Source organism: Euprymna scolopes, chromosome 1 (genome assembly GCF_053919585.1).
Source record: "Euprymna scolopes isolate OS-2025 chromosome 1, ASM5391958v1, whole genome shotgun sequence".
Lineage (NCBI taxonomy): Eukaryota > Metazoa > Mollusca > Cephalopoda > Sepiida > Sepiolidae > Euprymna > Euprymna scolopes.
The window spans coordinates 111,100,867-111,120,995 of record NC_136482.1 but is presented as its reverse complement, the minus strand read 5'-3'; the positions used below and the strand labels follow the sequence as shown (position 1 = coordinate 111,120,995).

Below are 20,129 nucleotides of genomic sequence, written 5' to 3'. Positions count from 1 at the left end.
TCATAATTACGTATTTGCTTTATAGTTTAATGCATTTTATTTACAAAAGCATACTACACTTTGCTCCTATCCCAAAGGCAAGGACACGTTATTTTCATATCACACTGCATATAAAAACTTATTTTAAGCAATATTTGAGGTATTTTTTTAATTCTGATATCGGAATTATAAATTGAAATGTTATTACTTTTTTTCTCGGGAGGTTATTTCTTTAATTTCACCATGTTTTACTTAATTAAAAAAAAATCTACCTTTAACACTTAAAAAAAAAAAAAAAAAAAAAACAAATGTGTACTGGGCGGTTCACTCTCTTCATTAGAAACCGAACACTGCCTCTTTGTTCCATTTCTTCGGCCAAGTTGAAGAAAACCGGATGTTAAATTCAATTTTTGACCATCATGCAGTCAGCGAACCTAAAAGCGTTTCAGGCCAACTAACTGACTTATCAAAATGTTGTTTGATGTAAGTTTTCAAAGAGAGTAAAAAGTCGACCTTAGGTTTACTTTCGGCAGCTGCGTAACTCTTGCTTCGCTTATTTTGTCCTTTAGTCCTCACACTCTATGAGCTATGTTTCTAATAAAAGGAGGAGAATTACTGTTTTCTGTGTCAGAATATATCTACCTAATACTTATCGATGGCTAGTTTTTGATTTGGAAGTAGTATTTTCTTTTTGTATAACTTTTCACTCCTTACATCAAGTGGATTCATGTCTTGTCTGAAGCGATTTCCATAAAAAAGATTTTCTAGCTCCCATTATTTAGATAACGGCTCGTATCCCATCCTCTGCCTCGGAACCGTATTAAATTACTCGCCCTTTTTATTTTTCTACCTGATCACAAGATTGTTGATTAATGTCACTAGTCCAACTATTCACTCGATCAGTTGTTCCTATTAATATTCCAACGATTTTGTTTTGCTGTTGACTAATTCTTCTGGCCCAACAAGAGACTCGATCAATTGCTTGAAATTATGCTGTCCTTTTCAGGGCAATAGAAAACTCGGACATTTGCGAATACCCCTGCCCTTCTCTGTATAAAATGTCTTATTCAGAATCTTTTCACTTTCAATCCGCTGAGTTGATCTCCAGATTCAGCGTGACGTTCAAACCCGACCATTATCATCAAAGAAGCAACCGAACTTGCCAAGCTGTTCCTAAACTGCATTGCTAAGTAAACGTCCAGCTTTCACTGTTGAAGAGCGAGCACATAGACGTTTAGCAATAACGTTCTCGTGACTTCGACATACCTGCTTATATGCAATTTATTTATTTTTTTTACTAGGGAGTTATCACTTATCAATGCCCAAAGGTTAATGAATGTCAGTTCGCCGGTGAAATAACACCATGATGATTGTCAATGGTTAAAGTGAGGTAGAATTTCATTATTAAAGAGGACGTCTAAACAAGAACTTGTTCACATTAGACTTAAGACAACCATGTTATAGTTAGTCAAGGAGTAGCCCCACGATGCTTTGTTCTACAAACGGTCAGTTCTAGGAAAGAAAGTTTTTTATCATGGAATATTTGTTTAATATAGATAGAGGGTAAGGGGAATTGTTGGGAGTGGTTGTAGCTAGATGAGTGTTTGCTGTGAATGTTTTACAGGAATGAGGAGTCATAGACGGGTACCTGCCATGAAAATAATAATAAGGCAGAGATAGACTAACAATGTCTCTTTTGTAAGAAGAGGTAGTAGAGAGGAGAAAAGAGCATTGCTCACTAGATTTCGAAGCCGGTTTAATTATTACTTTGATGACAATTATTATTGAATGTATTCGTAAACCGTACAATAACATTTTTTTTTTAAATTGAATCACGAAACTGAACTTGACCATCAATTTGGCACTAAGATTGTGATGTGAACCACAAAGATCTTTCGTGTTTTATGTACGATAACAAGTAATATGAAAAGTGGATATTTTCTGAGAGGAAAAATAAAGAAAATAAAGACATAATTACTGGAACACGTGTGTGTATCTGTGTGTGTGTCTGTGTACATTTCCCTACGCAATAACTCTGTCAATTTTAAGTCTACAGACTCGAAATTTGATATACAGGGTACTAAGATTTGGGAAGATCTTTGTGATCAGTTTTCGGCCAGAAATTTGGCTGTTAAGGGGTCAAAATTTAACGATTTGACCTTTGAGAACTCTACCAAACTCCTCCGACAATTTTGGGTATAAGCACTTGAAATTTTAGATATAGGTTCCTTGGACATGGATCTAACTAAATAACTTGATTTGAGCCCAAAACAATAAATGTTAAGAGGTCAAAGTTTTAAAAAAATTGACCGCTTTTTTTTTTTTTTTTTTGCTTAACATGCACCTCCAAACACCCGGGCAACGCTGGGCTGAAATGTTAGTATATATATAAAAGTTACAATGTCTATTTGTCCGAGGAACGGTTTCTACTAAACTCCTCCATCAATTTGTTGTCTACAGACTTGGAACAAATTCGATTTGATCTTTAGCCGGTAAAAATAAATGTTAAGAGATCAAAATTGAAAAAAAAAAAATTGGAACTTAGCAGGTGTAACTCGACTTAACGTGCTCTTGTACACATGTGCAGATATTCATCAAAATCGGTTAAATTTTAACTATTTCTTATCCATCTGACGATAGCTCAAATATTAACGACTAAGGCAGGAGGGCTCTATGTTTTGGTTATATGGTTTCGATTCTAGTCGATGGGACCCAAGTTATATCTTCTTTCACTTGAAATCACTACTATATATTGGGTACAATATAATAATCAATACAGAATAGGCTCTATAATAATAAATATGAAATATGCATAAATTAAAATATAATATTTAAGCGTATTTTACGACCGGGCAATGGCTCCTTGTATATATATAAAATGATCTTATTTGTCTGTCTGTCTGAGGAACAGTCTCTACCAAAACCCTCTATCAATTTTTGGTCTACATACTTGAAATTTGATATATATATATATATATATATATATATATATATATATATATATATATATATATATATATATGGGATTTGAACCCGTGGAAAAAAATTCGATTTGGTCTTTAGCCGGTAAAAATAGCTGCACTTGAAGTGTTCATTCGTAAATATACATTTATAAGTCAGTTAAATTTTAACATCTTCTAATCCATCTTAAAAAAGCTCAAACAGTAACACTAAGGCTGGAACGCTAAATGTTTTGTTTTCAATTCCAGCTGATGGCACCCAAGTCATTTTTTAAAATACTTTTGAAGTCACTACTTTATATTGAGTAGAATATAATAATCGCTAGAAAATTGACTCCATAACAATAAATACAAAATCTGCATGAATTAAAATATGTTTAAGTGTAATTTACCACCGGGCAACGCCGGACGGACTGCTAGTAAGTATACAAATTTACAAGACATGAAAGCTTGTATGAATGAATTGTTCGTTTTATGTGCAAATGTTCAAACAGTTAAATTGTTCTTCTTTGTAGAAAGAAAACCCTTGATCGTGTAAAAAAGACGTGTATATATACGTTTGCCTTTTGTCAATGTATTTCTCTCTTTTTAAAATTTTCTTATTATATTCAAGCTAGGGATTATACGGCATCCTACCGGATGCGAGACATTCATTCAATATCTCATATATTACAACCGAGAGATCTTTTTAAGATCTTAACCGCCCCTTTAAGTGCAATTGTTCCGATCTCTCTTGCACTTGGGTCACCGGATATATTTTCCAGGTAGTTTCCGACATTCTTTTTCAGGGGTCCAGTTGCTCCTATAATTGCTGGAATGATGAAGATCTTCCTAAGATTCCAATTTCTTTTCTTGTTGTACATAAGACCTTGGCATTTCGTTATCTTTTCCCTCTCAGCTCTATTTTAACTCAGCACCATTGGGAACAATAACCTTCTTTTTCCTTCTTGTCCAATTTCACTATATCAGATTTAAAAGCTCCGTTCTCAGAGTACGTGGCTGTAGGAATGGCGTAGTCATAGTGGATAGTGTATGATTTATTTCCAGCTGTTCTTTCTAGTATATGTTCCAAGGACTTGCTGCTGCATTGGATATTCAACATTTTACAGATCGTCCAGTGGAAATATTTGCACACTCCATCGTATCGCATTGTATATTAGACGGCCTCCAACAGAACATTACGGCTGAATGTCAGGTGGCTAACGCTCTCTACTTCTGTATGGCAGAACCTGCATTTGTTGCCATTGTTGAAACCACTCATCTTAAAAGCATTGGTCATCAAGCCCTGATTTTGAGCATCCATTATAATTCTCTCCTGACCATAATGGATCTTCTTTTTAGCCAATCCAAAATGTATAACAGTGTGTGTAACTAAGTCCATAGAAGTCATTGCTTCTTCGGTCGGCTGTGTGTGTAGCTGCATCCTTTCTTTTGACATGTCTGTTTGATTGACACGAAAATACTGGTTTCTGAAACTGCCGCATCTGTTTATATGCTAATTTAATCGCCTCCCGGTTGCTTGGTGGAAATAAATGGTCTATTCGTGGGTGTATATATTTTCCAGTTTCTGATTGACTTATACTGAATCCAGAGACTATTTTTGCAAACTGTTCGTTTTTTTTTATGTTATTTATTATTTTTTTTTTAGCTCGAGTTCTATAAGTTCGCGTTATTTTGAGGATAACAATACGCGTCCTTTTAAGAACACCTTTCTTCAACCCTAACATTAATTTATTGTAAAATGAACCCTCTAAAATCTACAATAAGTTAAGAAGTCATTCGATATGACGAAAGAAAACAAACTACAACTGTCTCTGTTTAATTGTTTCCCCACAAACGTAGAATTAGACACACGTCTGGTTTTTAATGTTAATAAATATAAATACCTTCTCAATTAAAATTACCTCAATCTAGCAGGATTTCTCTTCTTAATGAGGACAGAACAGATACTACATTTTCACCCTAGACCGAAGATCGGGTATTAATCTTTACATCTTGTAAGTAAGAACTTGGTTTTACTAAAGAAAACGACCCCCCCCTTTAGACTGAAATTTAAATAAAGAAAATGCAGAAAAGTTTTTATGAAGTACTTTCCCGTCACGGAACGAAGATGTCATCTTCCAAAAATCATATATTAGGTTGGTGCAAAAATAATGTCGTTTTTGAGGTATATATATATACACACACAGGGTGGCACAAAAAAACAGAGGACATTCAATTGTTTTTCTGAGCATTTTACAATCAACGGAGAAAAAAAGGCCAAAGACCCTAGTGTTTTGATGTGATGTTTTGAATATAATAAACTAGTTAATGACCAAAGTTTAATTTCATTCGGACAAAACACTAAGAAACGGGGCCTAATTATAGTTGGGGCCCGTTTTTTTTTTGGGGGGGGGGTCACCCTGTATATATATAGGATAAAAAAATATATTTTTGCACCAACCTAATACTTTGATTAAGTTGATTTGTTTTTTATTTAAGAAAATTAAATTTTACGTCAAACTGATTCGGAGAAATCTGGGTGCAATGTTTAAAAATTTTTTCCAAAATTCAAGTACGACAATTAAATTCGACTACAGAGTTTTTTTTTTATTCAAAATAATGGAAACTTTGTTTTAATCGCTAAAAATCGTAAAATTTTATTTTCTTAAATTAAAAAAAAAACAAAAAACTATTTGATCATTTTTTGTGATTTTTAGAATATAACATCTTCATGTCGTGACATGTAGGTACACCATAAAGGCGTTTCTTTATTTTTGGTTTCGTGTATTAAATAAATACAGGAAATATCTGTTCCAAACAAATTGTATTTTGTGACTTCATTTAAGAACAGCTATGAAATATGTCCACTCAACGTTGAAATAGTCGGCTTCTTTGAATGCGTCAGATTCAAAACGTAAAGCTCCCTTGGCTGTTACTGGTCAGCGGTTACATTAAAAAATAAATAAATAAAAAAGGAAGCGATAATCTCTGGGTTTACAAACGAATGAATACACAAACGCACACGCAATACCAAAATACAGACAAACGCTCGCGCGTTTTCTTTGACACCCCCCCCCCTCCCCGTACATCGTCAGTTTCATCCAAGCACTTAAATAACAGGTAAAAACCTGATGCAGGTCCACTGATCAAAGTGGATTATAGTTGTATCCGGCCCGAGGAAGCCATTTACCCAGGCATTACCGACTTCAGGAGAGTTTGTTTATTGCCGGTTGTTTGAGTTACCTCTGCAAAGTGTCCCCATTTGAGAGAGAGAGAACTGGATTGTCCACTATAAACTTCCATGTCTAACATTGCTGCATGGAGATACAGAAAAATAAATTTACAGACAAATAATATGTGTGTGTGTGTGTGTGTGTGTGTGTATCACTACGCATTATTTCCTCTTTTGGAAGTGTGTACGTACGTGTATAAAGGGTATTGCCGGTTGCCTGAAGTGCTCCTATCGAGAAATGCCGACGAGTCTTGTTTGTACCTTTTCAAAGTGCCCTCTCTCAGAAAGTTGGAGGACTCCCGACTCCGGCCACGTTAAACAGACTTCATGTTTAACTTTGTAGATAGGAAGCAGATACTCTCTCTACAACCACACCTCTACAAGTTAACACACACTTTCTTTCTACGCCTCCCCCCTATTTCTCTCTGTCACACACACACACACACACACACACACACACACACACACAGATGCATATACACATTACAAAGAGTTAAATGTGCCAAATTCTACATTGATTGTCTAAAACCAGTGGCAGAAACTGGTATAGAATCGTGGCGAGTTCTTAATTGTGATTTGTCATCAGCTGCGATAAACCACGACCTTCGTAGAATATGTCATTAATATTACAGAGGGCCGTGGATAAACTCCCCGGTAGTGGCATCTGCTTAATCAACAACAAACACAACAACATTGAAATAACATTAACGTCCAGTTTTCTTTTTGTTGGTCATGTCAGGTTAGGAAAAAAAAAAAAAAAAAAAAAAGAGGGAGAGGTACATCTTTATTCCACTACAACGGTTTCAGCGTGGATAGTAATTGTCAGTTCTGGCGTTACCGGAAAGGTTATGGAGGGTCACGGAGCTGCTATACTCTTTGTAAATAAACCAACGTGTTAATTTATTTTAATTATCTTAAATCATAGAAGTATACAATCAGCTTTTTTTTTAAGTATTTATTTAATAAATCTTTATATAAACAAAATTGTGTGATCACTTTTCATGTATCTAGTGGCGTGCGGATGATTGGTCATGCTTCGGGCCAACTCTTTGTTTGTATTTTATTTACCTCCACTTCCGGGGGGGGGGGGGGGGGTAGGCACAATGTCAAATGTCGTTGTAAAAAACAAGCACATTAGGATAAGTGCGCTCTGGCTTTTAAAAAAAGAAGTGCCTTACAAGCCCCGAGAGCATTTCCCGATAAAGGCACCTCAGGCGATTAGAAATAAAGTTTATTTCAAATAAACCAACCCTTTATTAGAGAGGAGGTAAAGCCTGGGAACGTGGAGCTCCTAAGACTGAACAGCACCATACCCCCATCCCGACAGCAACAAGGTCACTGTCGGATATTAACTGTCGATGACGAATTCCCATTTGGTATGAAATTGTATATCCCAAAAACTCAAGTATAATTCCCAGTGCTGAGAAGTATTATAAGAATGGGAGAAAATTTGTATATGACTGGCCCCCTCCTCTCCCCAAATTTGAATGCCCAGGGGTACCACACCCACCTTCAACTACTCTCCTCCACTCGCCACTACGTGTATCTCTCTATATGTGTGTGTGTACATATTTCTCGCCTCAGCGTGAATTATACATTATCTTTCTTTATTTTTGTTCATAGTCCAGAATGTTCGTTTTGGAAGAGCTGGATTATCGACCACATTAAAAACCAACCTTGTATCTAATTATGCTCTTGTAAGGAAGTAAGTAAATAGGAGATCCGATATCCTAAAATGAGATCACGAAAGGAGGGTCCACACAGTGTGCTGCCCCTCGCCCTCCTCCTAAAAAGCAACAACGTACTTATTCTTAGAATCGACAATGTTCATTTCTTAGAATTTTATGTAGAACATGAGTAACAGACATTTTATTATTGATGCAAATAACATATCTGTTCTCATGAAGGTATAAAATTGGAATATTGGTTATTGCATTTTATATGTTTTCGTGGCACCGCACATCATGGATATACTTTTCTCCGTCACGAGCGCCGTTATATTGCGTAAGTATTTCCTTGGGTACACAGAAGGATCGGAAATAAACGGGAGAGGGGGGTGACAACGGTAAAGAAAACGTTAATAAGGAAACGACTGGATTTACATAAATAAACATACATTTGTTTTCTTACAGAATGTTTGTCTAAGACAAACGTACGAGTGACATAATACATAAGACACAAAAGAGATGCCATTTAACAACGATAATTACAAAGGCAAATGTTCGCGTTAACAGTTGCTAGACACGATCGAGAATAGACATGCATTGCCAAGGTAAACACTTAGCATGCTTGAGCGTGTAAAATAATGTACAGCTTACTTGTGTAGAGAAAGTTGCACGCTGAAATGGTTAGCTGTCTGGGTGTTTCGCCTTGGCACCCGGAAGTTAAATCTGTCTAAACGATGGAGAACATGTCAGAACAGTGATCTGCTGGCCTTACGTTATATAATCATATAGAAATCGAAGTGGATCAAATATGGTTGGTCAACTCTGACTCAACTCCGTAGAAGAAACAGCATCTCGGTTTCCAAACGATGGAGAACATAGCAGAACGATTGTCTGCTTGCTTTATGTTGTACTAGCAGCCCGATCGTAGGAATTAATTTATTTAAAAGAAAAGAACTTGTTTACATTAGACTGTGAAAATGACCATGATATAGTCAGCTGGGAAGCAGCTCCGTGGTATTGTGTTCCAAAGACGAATAGTTCTGTGAGGAAAAAGCTTTGCTCATAGAATTTTCGTTTAGTTTTAGACATGGATAAAAAAGGAGAATTACTTATAGTGGTTTCGGCTAGGCAAATGTTTATCATTAGAATGTTTTACATGAGTTGGGGAACAAAGAGTGAAGCTCAGTCGAGCACCTGCCATGAAAATAACGATAGAACAGAGATAGTCCCTCCTGTGAGAAAGAATTGGCTGTGAGAAGAAAAAGACATTTCCCATCAGAGAAAAATATTAACAGAGAAATAGTGGCCTTTGCTAGTAGTACTGTTGGCCCAGGAAAATTGTGAGCACTGGCGGCAGTGGTCAAAATAAAACCATCTGCCTGGTCGTAAAATACGCATAAATATTATGTTTAAATTCATACAGAAACTGAGACATGCTCATGCGAGTATTATGTTTTTTTTTTCTAAACAGTTCACTTTTTATGAGTAAAAATAATTAAAAACACTCGAACTGAGATCGAAACCAAACCCTAAAGACAGTGAGTCAAGTACGATAACAATTAGGCCAGCTTGACACGGTCTTTAAAAAGTGTTTTCAAACCTACTTATTTTTAACATAAGGAATCTGTAACGAAACAGTTGACAAACAGATAAAAATCTGATGACCCCCCCTCCTAGGTTCCAATTATTCAATTTTGACCCCTTAGCAGCCCTTAGCGATTAAAAGTTTTCCATGTGTCTTAATACACTATATACCAAATTTCAAGTCAGTAGATCAAAAATTCGTTGAGTATATCGGTTAAGAAGTGTCCTCACATACATTCTCACTTTTATAGATATATAGATAATCATGTAAAAACGGAAGTGGGCCAGATATGTTTGGTCAACTCTGGCTCAACTTCGTAGAAGAGATAGCAACTTAATTTCCAATCTTGCACTACACATATGCAAATCTTTTTCGTAATTTTTTCTCCAGGGAAATTAATTTAAGAAAAATAACGTGTGACTATACCCCACCAACAAAGTTGTTCGTTGATGTGAAATACTAAAAACCTTCACTTTATAATGATTTTTATATTGAATTTCTGTGAATTTGAAATTGTACAAATTCCCAACATTTTATGAAAACTCTTTAATTGGAGTCTTAACCACACAAAATTTTAAGTGTGTTTAATGGAGAATCAGAATAGCGGCCCCTACCGATTTTTAAAGCTACTTCTTTTTTATCAACCCCCACCATACCCCAACCCTATTATTATCGATTTGTAGTGACGTCCAAAGAACCGGATGATGGTCTTACGACGTCCAAATGAAAGTGGTCGAAAATTATCCGTTCTCAAGTGACTCTACGCAGAATTTCCTGTTAAATCAACCAATCAACCAATAAATAAAAAGATGTTTATATTTTAATCGAATCAAACGTGTCTCTGCTGAAATACGAAGTTGTGTTTGGCGAGCCCCTGGAATTTCGTCAAAGTGGCAGAATTCTAACGTTTCGCCCAGCACGACTACCCACCTTCACTAACTCTAAGCTTCTCCTTCAAAGAATATTTAAGTATCTGTTCTTTCTCACCCTTTTTAATCACACTTATGTCGAACTCTTTCACAACGACTACTACTGTCGCACTTACATGCAACTATGGACAGTCACGCGTACTCTATTTTATTATAGAGAGAAACACTTATGATCTGCTATAGACAGACACATATCACAGTCATCTCATTCAATCTTAAAACGAACATTTCATCCAGAACATTTTCCTACTTTCTTCTAAGATTATGTGTGAATGTTGTATAGTTGAATACATGCAACGGCTTGGTATTATCTATACCTAATGTTCCTCTTCTCGCATGTCTTGTTTACTTAACATCTCAACAGGCCTTTATACTAGAACAAACCCCCTTATTTAGTAACTTCCTCTATAGGTACCTCCGCTACACAAACACACACACACGAAAACATTATTCCAAACCTCCACCAACTTTTCTAACCTTATAAATAAGCTATAATTTACCAACACTAATTGTTCAGAATGTTTTTGATTTCTTTTAAGCATTTTACTGCCCAATATACTCCGTCGGCACTTATTGTAAAGTGTATACCTACTAGTATCCTTAATATCTCCTCAATTGCCAAATACAAATGTTACTCTACATACGAACATTCGTGCTATGAATTGTAACGAAGCCACTGACACATATGCAAATGACCAGGCCGTGGTGAGAGCATGATGTCACAGCGGAATCAGAGGGAGAGGAAGGAAAAAAGAGAGGGGGGAAAAAGCACATGACAGACAGAAAGACTTCTAAGCATGTGTCGACACGGCAGAATGTTTTTTTAACCACGTGGCGGCACAACAGAAACTTATAAGCAAGATGCAAGACATTTATTCTCCGAATTTTAATGAGATTTTCAGACGACCATACACATTTGGACATATTATAGACATAACAGCTGGTTATAGCTGCAGATTAAAACTGTTAATTGGTCCCAAGGTGAAAGCAGGAATTCGACCATATTGTCGCTGGTTTGGAAAATACGTGTCAAGCGGCTTCGGGTGGAAACGACTGGAAATAAATGCCTTTTCTTTCAACTGAAAAAAAAACTCGTGTTGAATTTCTTTCCTTTGTTTCATACACAACATCGGGTCCGTGTTAAAATGTAACAACCATGTTACACAAACAACCATACATAAGATCATACCTGTCATAATCCAATGCATAAAATTAAGTCGGTCAAATTTTCAAACAAACAGTATTGCACTTGAAAAATAGATATTTGATTCGGACAATTGTTTTTTTTTTTTTCTTGTTATCCTTTGGTACATGTGTAACGTGGCCGTTACGCTCAAACTGTGTTCGTTACAGTTCAAACATCTTTCGGACCCCCACGCCGTCTTGTACTGTTGAAAAGGAACAACCAAACAAAACTAATTAAATCCAACCCAGCTTTTCTTTCTGTTTTAGCAAAAGGCATTTGTTACCATTACGTTCCAAAAATGGCAGCTTCTTATTTTTTCTAATTGTTCATTTCGTCTGCCATGAGATTCACAAAACCTCGCCATCTCGACACCAGCTTAAAAGTCTTTTGCCACTATTGCGGGGCCACATGTCTATCTCCCTTGGTAGCATTTTTCTTTCTGTCTCTCCTTACGCTGGCATTAGCTGACCATTTCTTGCCTTCAACTTTATACGCCCATCTTTTTCAGCGCTGACTTTGCTTCACTCGTCCAGTCACGTGGAGTATTTTTTTTCTTTTTTCTTCTGACGCAACCTTGCGTACACTTCCTAATTTGCATATGTGCTTTTTCGGCTACTGCTGCTAATATCTTCGCAAGTCAACTACCCTACAGCTCTTGCTGATATTTTCTCACGCGCTCATACGCCTTCTGTTATACATATTTTCAAGAATAGTAAATGTTATTTCGCTTTATTTTATTTTCATATACAATTTATCCTATTCGGAATATTTTTCGTATGGCGGCCATCTTTCTTGTTAGCAGCAAACGTAAATTACAACTGGAAACCGTTTTTGCTACCATCAGAAAAATCCGTTAATAGTGATAAATAATTATACTAATACATTCTTTTGTTTTTAAATACGATATAACCGTTGAAACAAATTACATCTTTATTCCTATATAATCTGATATTGAAACAAAATAGGTACTATATGAAAACAAAAAAGATTTCAATGTCGAATCAGGTCATGTAACATGTCCTTCTACTGAAAAAATGTTGCCCTGTATTTGACAATAACATGAATGTCACATTCGTTAACAGCAGCGAATCCAAATACTGATTAAATATATTACGAATAAGATTTTTTTTTTATTATTGAATAATAATTAAATATTATGTTTTTATATTCAAATAGAAAAATACGTAAGAAAAAATAATTTACTTATCATAAGTTATTTTATTCATTTCATTGAATACAATGTATTACGGTTACTTATAAAATCTTTTCAACCATTTCAATTAAGTAATTTATGAAATTCAACTTATCAGAATTGAAATTACGTTTCCATTCTCCAGGTATTAAAATACTGAAAGTTTGGTAAGGTATTTGCTGTCAATACATTTTTTTTTTTTTAAATAAAACAGCCTTCTTTTAATCACGGCACACGCAGTAGAAACTATGAAAGTATGGCTACTAATCTTTTATTATTTAAAAATTTAAGGGTTACAAATCACATATTCGCACGTAAATAATAATAATTTGGGGATACTTGTTATCACCCAGACTCCAAGGAACATCATTGGTTATTGTCAGTGAGTGATTTCTGATAATGACCTGTGTGAGAACTCCTAGTGAATACAAATAATAATTTGTTACAAAAGGTTAAAAAATATACAGATTTTAAATACTCCCGGGCAGCGCCGGGTCGGGACAACTAATAGTAAGCATAATTTAAAGTTTGTTGGTAATCTTTTTCGATTTTTAGTGATATGTATAAAACTACTCTATTTATTTCACAATATTTACCATTTTTCTTCTTGATAACAAAGTTAGCTCCTCCCCCCCCCCCCCCCGAAAAAAAAAACATAACTTTAGAATGTGAATATATCTTAGCTATTTTCTTTGGCGGGCAAAAAGAAAGTATAGTTAAATGGGCTAAATGCATTTAAAAATGACCAGAGCACGGTATTTACTTTTCGGGTTTGTATTACTGTACACATAGATTCGAAAAAGTTATCAAAAAACAAATATATAACAGATAAATGTTATCAAAGGCAAGATAAGTTACTTTTCTACCAAACTGGATATATTTTTCGTGTTTTTATTCAATGTAACATGTTTATTCAGCTCAAAAAACATACAGTGTTTACCGATGTATTGGAAAATTCAAGATGGCGTCTGATTCTCTCTTTAACACGGTAAGTTTGGGAAAAGGTGTTATAAATAAAAACCCAGATAAAATACTGTTAAAAACTCGCTCAATATATGTTACCGTGACATAGGTTGACATATATTCGGCGGGTTTTTAATAGTATTTTGTTTAGTTTTTTATTTATAACACTTTTTCCCAAACTTACCGTGTTAAAGAGAGAATCAGACGCCATCTTGAATTTTCCAATACATCGGTAAACACTGTATGTTTTTCAAGCTAAATAGATATGTTACATTGAATAAAAACACGAAAAATATATCCAGTTTGGTAGAAAAGTAACTTATCTTGCCTTTGATAACATTTATCTGTTATATATTTGTTTTTTGACAACTTTTTCGAATCTATGTGTACAGTAATACAAACCCTACTTTTCTCTTCGTGAATTCAAAATATGGCATAATATCGGTTTATTTAAAATGAGCGTGCATGTGTGTATAGGCATCTGAGGCAGTTAAAAAAACAAAAACAAAACAACAAAAAAAGCATATTTTTCATTACATATTCTTTCTACTTGTCACGGGATATTTATTTATTTGCCTTTCCACCCTTTATCAAGGCAAGATATGACACAAGGTCGATTTTTGTGTGCGCGTGTGGGAATAGGAACTCAGCATAATAAAAGCACTCTCTGGTTGAAAAAATTGCTTGATGTTCCTTCGGCATTTCCTAAAATAAAACCCTATACAATCAACAACCAAATATAAACCTACACTTCCCTGTTGTGAAGGTACTGTGCGGACGGAAAGCATTTCTCTTGTTGGTACAATAAGGGGATTACTTCTTCGAGAACAGTCACTACCTCCTGCAGTTGGGTCACATAATTAAAACCGTGCACCATAGAAGTAATATGATGTAGCGGTTACAGGCGCTGGCTATGGGCTCAGTTATTTCGAGATTTTTTTTATACTCTTGAGCTTATCAAGGCCCTAAGGTCACTCAAGGATACGGATTAATGAATATCAGATGAGGCAACACCTTGATGATCGGTGATGGTATGGTGACTGCTCCACTTTCACCTAGGAAAGGTAACAATCCATATATCCTTCTTCCAACTATAGATTAAATAGTAAGATAGACTAAACTCTAAAGTCTTGGTTGCGCAATTAGTATGGCAAGAAAACTTCGAAATAGCAAGTCTTTCTCTCTGCTTATCCCGACACTACTTCCAGGAGTTCTCCTTAACACTAGACTTAAGCGATTGCGTTCAAAAGAGGGGCGTTTGGCGGCAATTCATAAATATCGGTGTTATGGAAGAATACGAGTAAAATAAAGCTGCTTATGCGTTAAAAGTACTTTTATATTGTCGTTTTCGTTATATATTACTGAATAAGAAATCATTTCAATAAAAAAAAAAAAAAAAAAAAACATCCAGTTGGTTTTATGCATTGAGAAAAGCAGTTTTCACTTGGTTTCGTTATAAGATAAACACGAAATCAGATAAAATTCGGTGACCATTTTGTCTTGTTTCGGCTATTCACATAACGTTAACACTTTTCAAATGCGCATTGTTCCTCAATTTTAGATGTATAATATAAATTTGATTTTAATAGAAATGATTGCTCATTCAGTAATATATAACGAAGGCAACACCATAAAATTATTTTAAATGCCTAAACAGAATATTTTTTTCGCACTCTTCCATGACCGCGATTTTTATAAATTACCCGGTTGGCATTGTGTAACCTTTACTTCACCATAGACTCCCGGTGTCCTTTGTTTTTAAAGACTGAAAGGCGGCTAATAATAACACCACACCGTGTATGCGTTGTTGTAATAATGGCCACCACCGGTGAGCCGAACGTCCGGGTCGTCGTCGTCCCTACAAACTTTGTCCACTTTCCTTTTCTTGCATCGCCGAGAGCATGATAGAGGTAGCGGCGATAAATCATCTTTCTCTCCCACCTATGATCGTCCTCTACTCAAAGGGGGACAACAAACAATCAAACGTAGATCTCTCCACACGTGCGTGTGCGTGTGCGTGTCTTTCTCCATCCGTTAATGAAAGTTCGACAAAATTTATTTCATTACACCCTCCCCGCATGCGCAACAAAAAGTAAAGGGGGGGGGAATACTTATGCATAAAATTAAAATGTCTCCTTCTATAAATGTGTATTACACGTTTCAATTTATTTATTTATTTTGTTCTCCGTTATGATTGTTAAGTTCACTAATCATTACAACAGTCAACACATCACACCCACCCCCACGCGCAGTATCAAGCAAGCGTAGGGCTGTGAACAATGACAGACAGCAGGAGAATCGGGAGCGTTCTTTTTCCTTTTTCTATTTTTTTTTTTTTTTTTTTTTTTTTTTTGTCAAGAATTACTCTAAAGAAGAACTTAAATACATGCGCGTGTGTGCGTCTTGTGCACGTATAAATATTATATACGCGTGCGTGTGTACGTGTTTGTGGTTACGCATATCTATTATATGTGCGTATGTGTGTGCGCGCATGTATATACGTGCAACGTGCGCTCGTGTGCATATGCATATACGTGTGCGCACATGACATTTTTTTTGCAAGGAGCAAAGTGTAGTGTCTTTTTTACTTTTAATACTATATTGCATCTGTTCTCTCCTCGGTCAGTGAAAGAGAAATCCTTCTATTTTCTTCTAGTCCATAGTATTAACCCTTATTGGGAAGCTGGATCTTTCCCACTTTAAAAATAGATTTTGTACCAAATTCTGCCTCCGCGGGAAGGCAAGTAAATAAGAACATTATATATATATATATATATATATATATATATATATATATATATATATATATATATATATATATATATATATATATATATAACTACTTCATTTACTCACATAAAATTAATATACGAAAGTATACATTTATGCGTAAACTTTAAGTATTTACTTCAAAAGTGCTCAATACGTAGGTAGAGCTAGTTAGTAATTTATAAAATATATATGGCGATTAAGCTACACTGAATATTCGGATATATATATATATATATATATATATATATATATATATATATATATATATATATATATATATATATAAAGTTAAAGGTATTCAAGAGGGAAAAGTCGTAAGTTAAAAAGAAGTTATTAAGAGTGTTCAATAAAAATAGCAAAATATGATATAATAGTTTTATTTATATAAACAGATATTACATAGTCGCTACACTGAACAAATGTTTCAGACAATTGGTCGGTAAGGACTAAAAGTTCTCGTCGGGCGACGTAATAAAGTTTGTGTACTAGTTACTTAAAGCGTCTGGTTCTCAAATGGGAGGATTGAAGAAATATATTTATCTTAATAAAAATAAAACATTAAATTTAAAAGGGGTGGGGTGGTGAGTTAAGTGACATTTTTAGACTCCAGACATAGAAAACAAAAGGAGGAAAAGGACGTCAAGACTTAACAAGAATAAAAATATGAAGTAAAGCACGCACGCGCACACACACACACTATATATATATATATATATATATATATATATATATATATATATATATATATTATTTGGGATAAACAGTTACATATGGTCGCTGCCAATAGCCATCTGTTTCAGTCAAAGAGACTTCATCAGGCGACCTGGAACCTCTCGATGCCAAAAAGAAAAATGAAAAAACGTTTTTTTTTTCAATTTTCTTTTTGGCATCGAGAGGTTCCAGGTCGCCTGATGAAGTCTCTTTGACTGAAACAGATGGCTATTTGTAGCGACCATATGTAACTGTTTACTCCAAATAATAAAAATATTTTGCTCATTTTATTGAGCACTATTTAACAACCTCGTTGTCTTTATTAGTTCTGACTTTTGAACACCTCAAACCTGAATATATATATATATATATATATATATATATTATGTATATATATATATATATATATATATATATATATATATATATATATATATATATATATATATATATATATTATTGTGCGTGTGTATTTTACTGTGCTTCTGCTTCACATAGAGCTTAGTAAGATTATGACAATATACTTATGGCAAGTAAGATGCAATTAGCCTGATAATTTTTCCCTGGAAATAAATGTTTCTACGTAACTACTTGCCCCCCCCCCACATACACACACGCGCGCGCACAGACACATTTCATGCTACCGCAAAATTTTGTCAAAATATTTATTTTATATACCAATTTTCATTTTTCAGTATTTACTTCAACAGTGTTACGTGGATAGAGTAAGTAGGAAATAAGTTATGAAAATATACATGGCAATTAATCTACCTACACAGAATTTTCCGCGTTTCATCCCCGTAAGGAATCACCAGGCTGTTGTAATGTTTGTCCTTTTTTTACGAATGGTTTGTTTATCACTATTTCATAAACTAAAACTAATTTTCCATATAACTGTGTGTGTGTGTGTGTGTGTGAGAGAGAGAGAGAGAGAGAGAGAGAGAGAGAGAGAGAGAGAGAGAGAGAGAAAGTCCGAACAATTTCCCACTTTCGAAAGAGAGAGGTGAAGACAGAGCATATTCGTGTGTCACACACAAACCTCACCGATCGTCCCCTCCCATCTTCTGCCCCCCCCCACATCCCTCCGGTAGACAAGCAGCAGCAGCAGAAGCAACAACAACAACCACCACTTCGACAATGACAACACAAACCGTCTAACAACTATGGGGAGTACGTCTACTTTTTATTTCGGTGTCTCATCAGCAAGAGTTTTGTTTTTCTTTTAAATGGGGATAAAAACAAATCAAGAATCCCTATTTGAAGACGATATAGACATTTGTATATCTACCGTAATAGGTAGAAATAACTTAACGAAAAAAAAATATTCAAGGCCAGACAGACAATTATCTAGAATTTATTATTGTGGTTTCACGTCTACACAATTACTTGATGTTTAATTTTTTGGATGTACACATCTTTGTAACTACAAAAAAACATTCCTGACATGAAAAGGTGAGATATATAAATATTGTTTTTGTTTTGAACGTTTGTCTGTCTGTCTGTCTATCTGTCTCTCTCTCTCTCTCTCTCAACATGAGGATCGATAAATTATATTAATCGGACTACTATTCTCATATTGGTCGTTAAATTCGCAACGTTTTGGCCGATGTGGCTTCCTAATTCTTTAGGTGCAATTTTTCGGACTTGGTATTCTTTTATGTTGAACTTGAGAACCGGGACAGGATTTCGAACTGAACCCTTTATTTAATCCACGGGGTAGATTATTATTATCCCTGCAGACAACTTAGTTTATATTATTCTTAGTTAACGTTTGCAGGAGTAAAACTTACGCTTCCAGAAAACTGTCACTTGCAACTGAAGCCATGCAATTGCATCCATGGTGCATGTAAAGGTTTCTTAGTTCAAAAATATACACCCGAGAAAGTTCGAGGTTACATCGGCCGAAACGTTTTGAATGTAACAATTGAGAATAGTCCGTGTAATACAAAGTATTGTCGTTATTTGATTTTTTAAACGTTCAGCCTCTGTTTTTTCCACGTGTAAATCAAATTTGAACCATTTTTCTTATCCCCTTAGCTTAATAAAAACGTGTTAAACTATCATTTCAATGTGTTTTTTAAATAAAAACAAAACAAAAAAATAATTAACCGAGAAAAAAATTGTACATAAAAATGGTACTTGTGCATTTTTGGTACCGTGCTGAAATAATAACGTTATTATTTTGCAAGCTATTCTTAACATAAAGAGGTGAAGGTGTTTTGTAACTATTAACACTTAACAAATTAATTAAAAATAAATATCTTGAAACTTGAATTTAACCTGCATTTACTATTTAAAAATAGCGCTGTCTGTACCAAAAATGCATAAGCACAAAAAAAAAAAAAAAAGGTTTGCACATACCCACGTTTACGTTTAGGAAGTGTAAAATATCGGGTTTTTTATTTTATTTTTATTTTTTAGAAACAAATAATTACTTTTTTTACTAGATCAGTTTAATAAAATATTATATTTTAAAGAACATTTAAAACTAATTTGAATCTGTTTTCTTATTGTTTTACTAACTGAATGAACCTTTTTTTTTTTTTTCTCTCAAAATATTTCTTTTGTTAAACAAAAAAATCTCCATAGTAGTAGTCGTATGTCATCGTGTTTCTCCTGCCGGCAAACTGAAGAATTCTGAAACGTTCCAATTTCGATGTCCATTTCATTTCCTTTGTTTTCTTTTTTTTTTCTTTTTTATTTTAATTTCCTGATTTATTTAATTAAAAACTTTATACTTATTCACTTGAAACTACAACACGATCGCACACACACATTATATAAATATAAATAGTGTATTTAAAACTTAGAAATATGTATGCGTCGCTTTAGTGTTATATATATATATATATATATATATATATATATATATATATATATATATATATATATATATATATATATAACACTGAATTGTCATTTCGGGGGGTTGTCCTCGTTTTTAGTGATTTAATTATTGTTTTTCTTGATC

At 34.5% G+C, this 20,129-nt stretch overlaps 1 protein-coding gene across 8 annotated transcripts in view; it reads left to right on the top strand.

Annotated features, from left to right (window-relative positions):
* LOC145265262 (kelch-like protein 5) overlaps positions 1–20,129 on the top strand; it is an 879,607-nt gene that overhangs the window by 634,658 nt on the left and 224,820 nt on the right. The window contains exon 1 of one of the 8 annotated variants that reach the window (XM_080121612.1): positions 18,250–18,610. The exons of the other annotated variants lie outside the window; for them this stretch is intronic. Coding sequence (XP_079977738.1) covers positions 18,603–18,610 — 8 coding nt within the window. The 5' untranslated portion in view covers positions 18,250–18,602. Of the gene's footprint in view, positions 1–18,249; positions 18,611–20,129 lie in introns of those variants that run through there. 8 annotated transcript variants of the gene reach the window in all.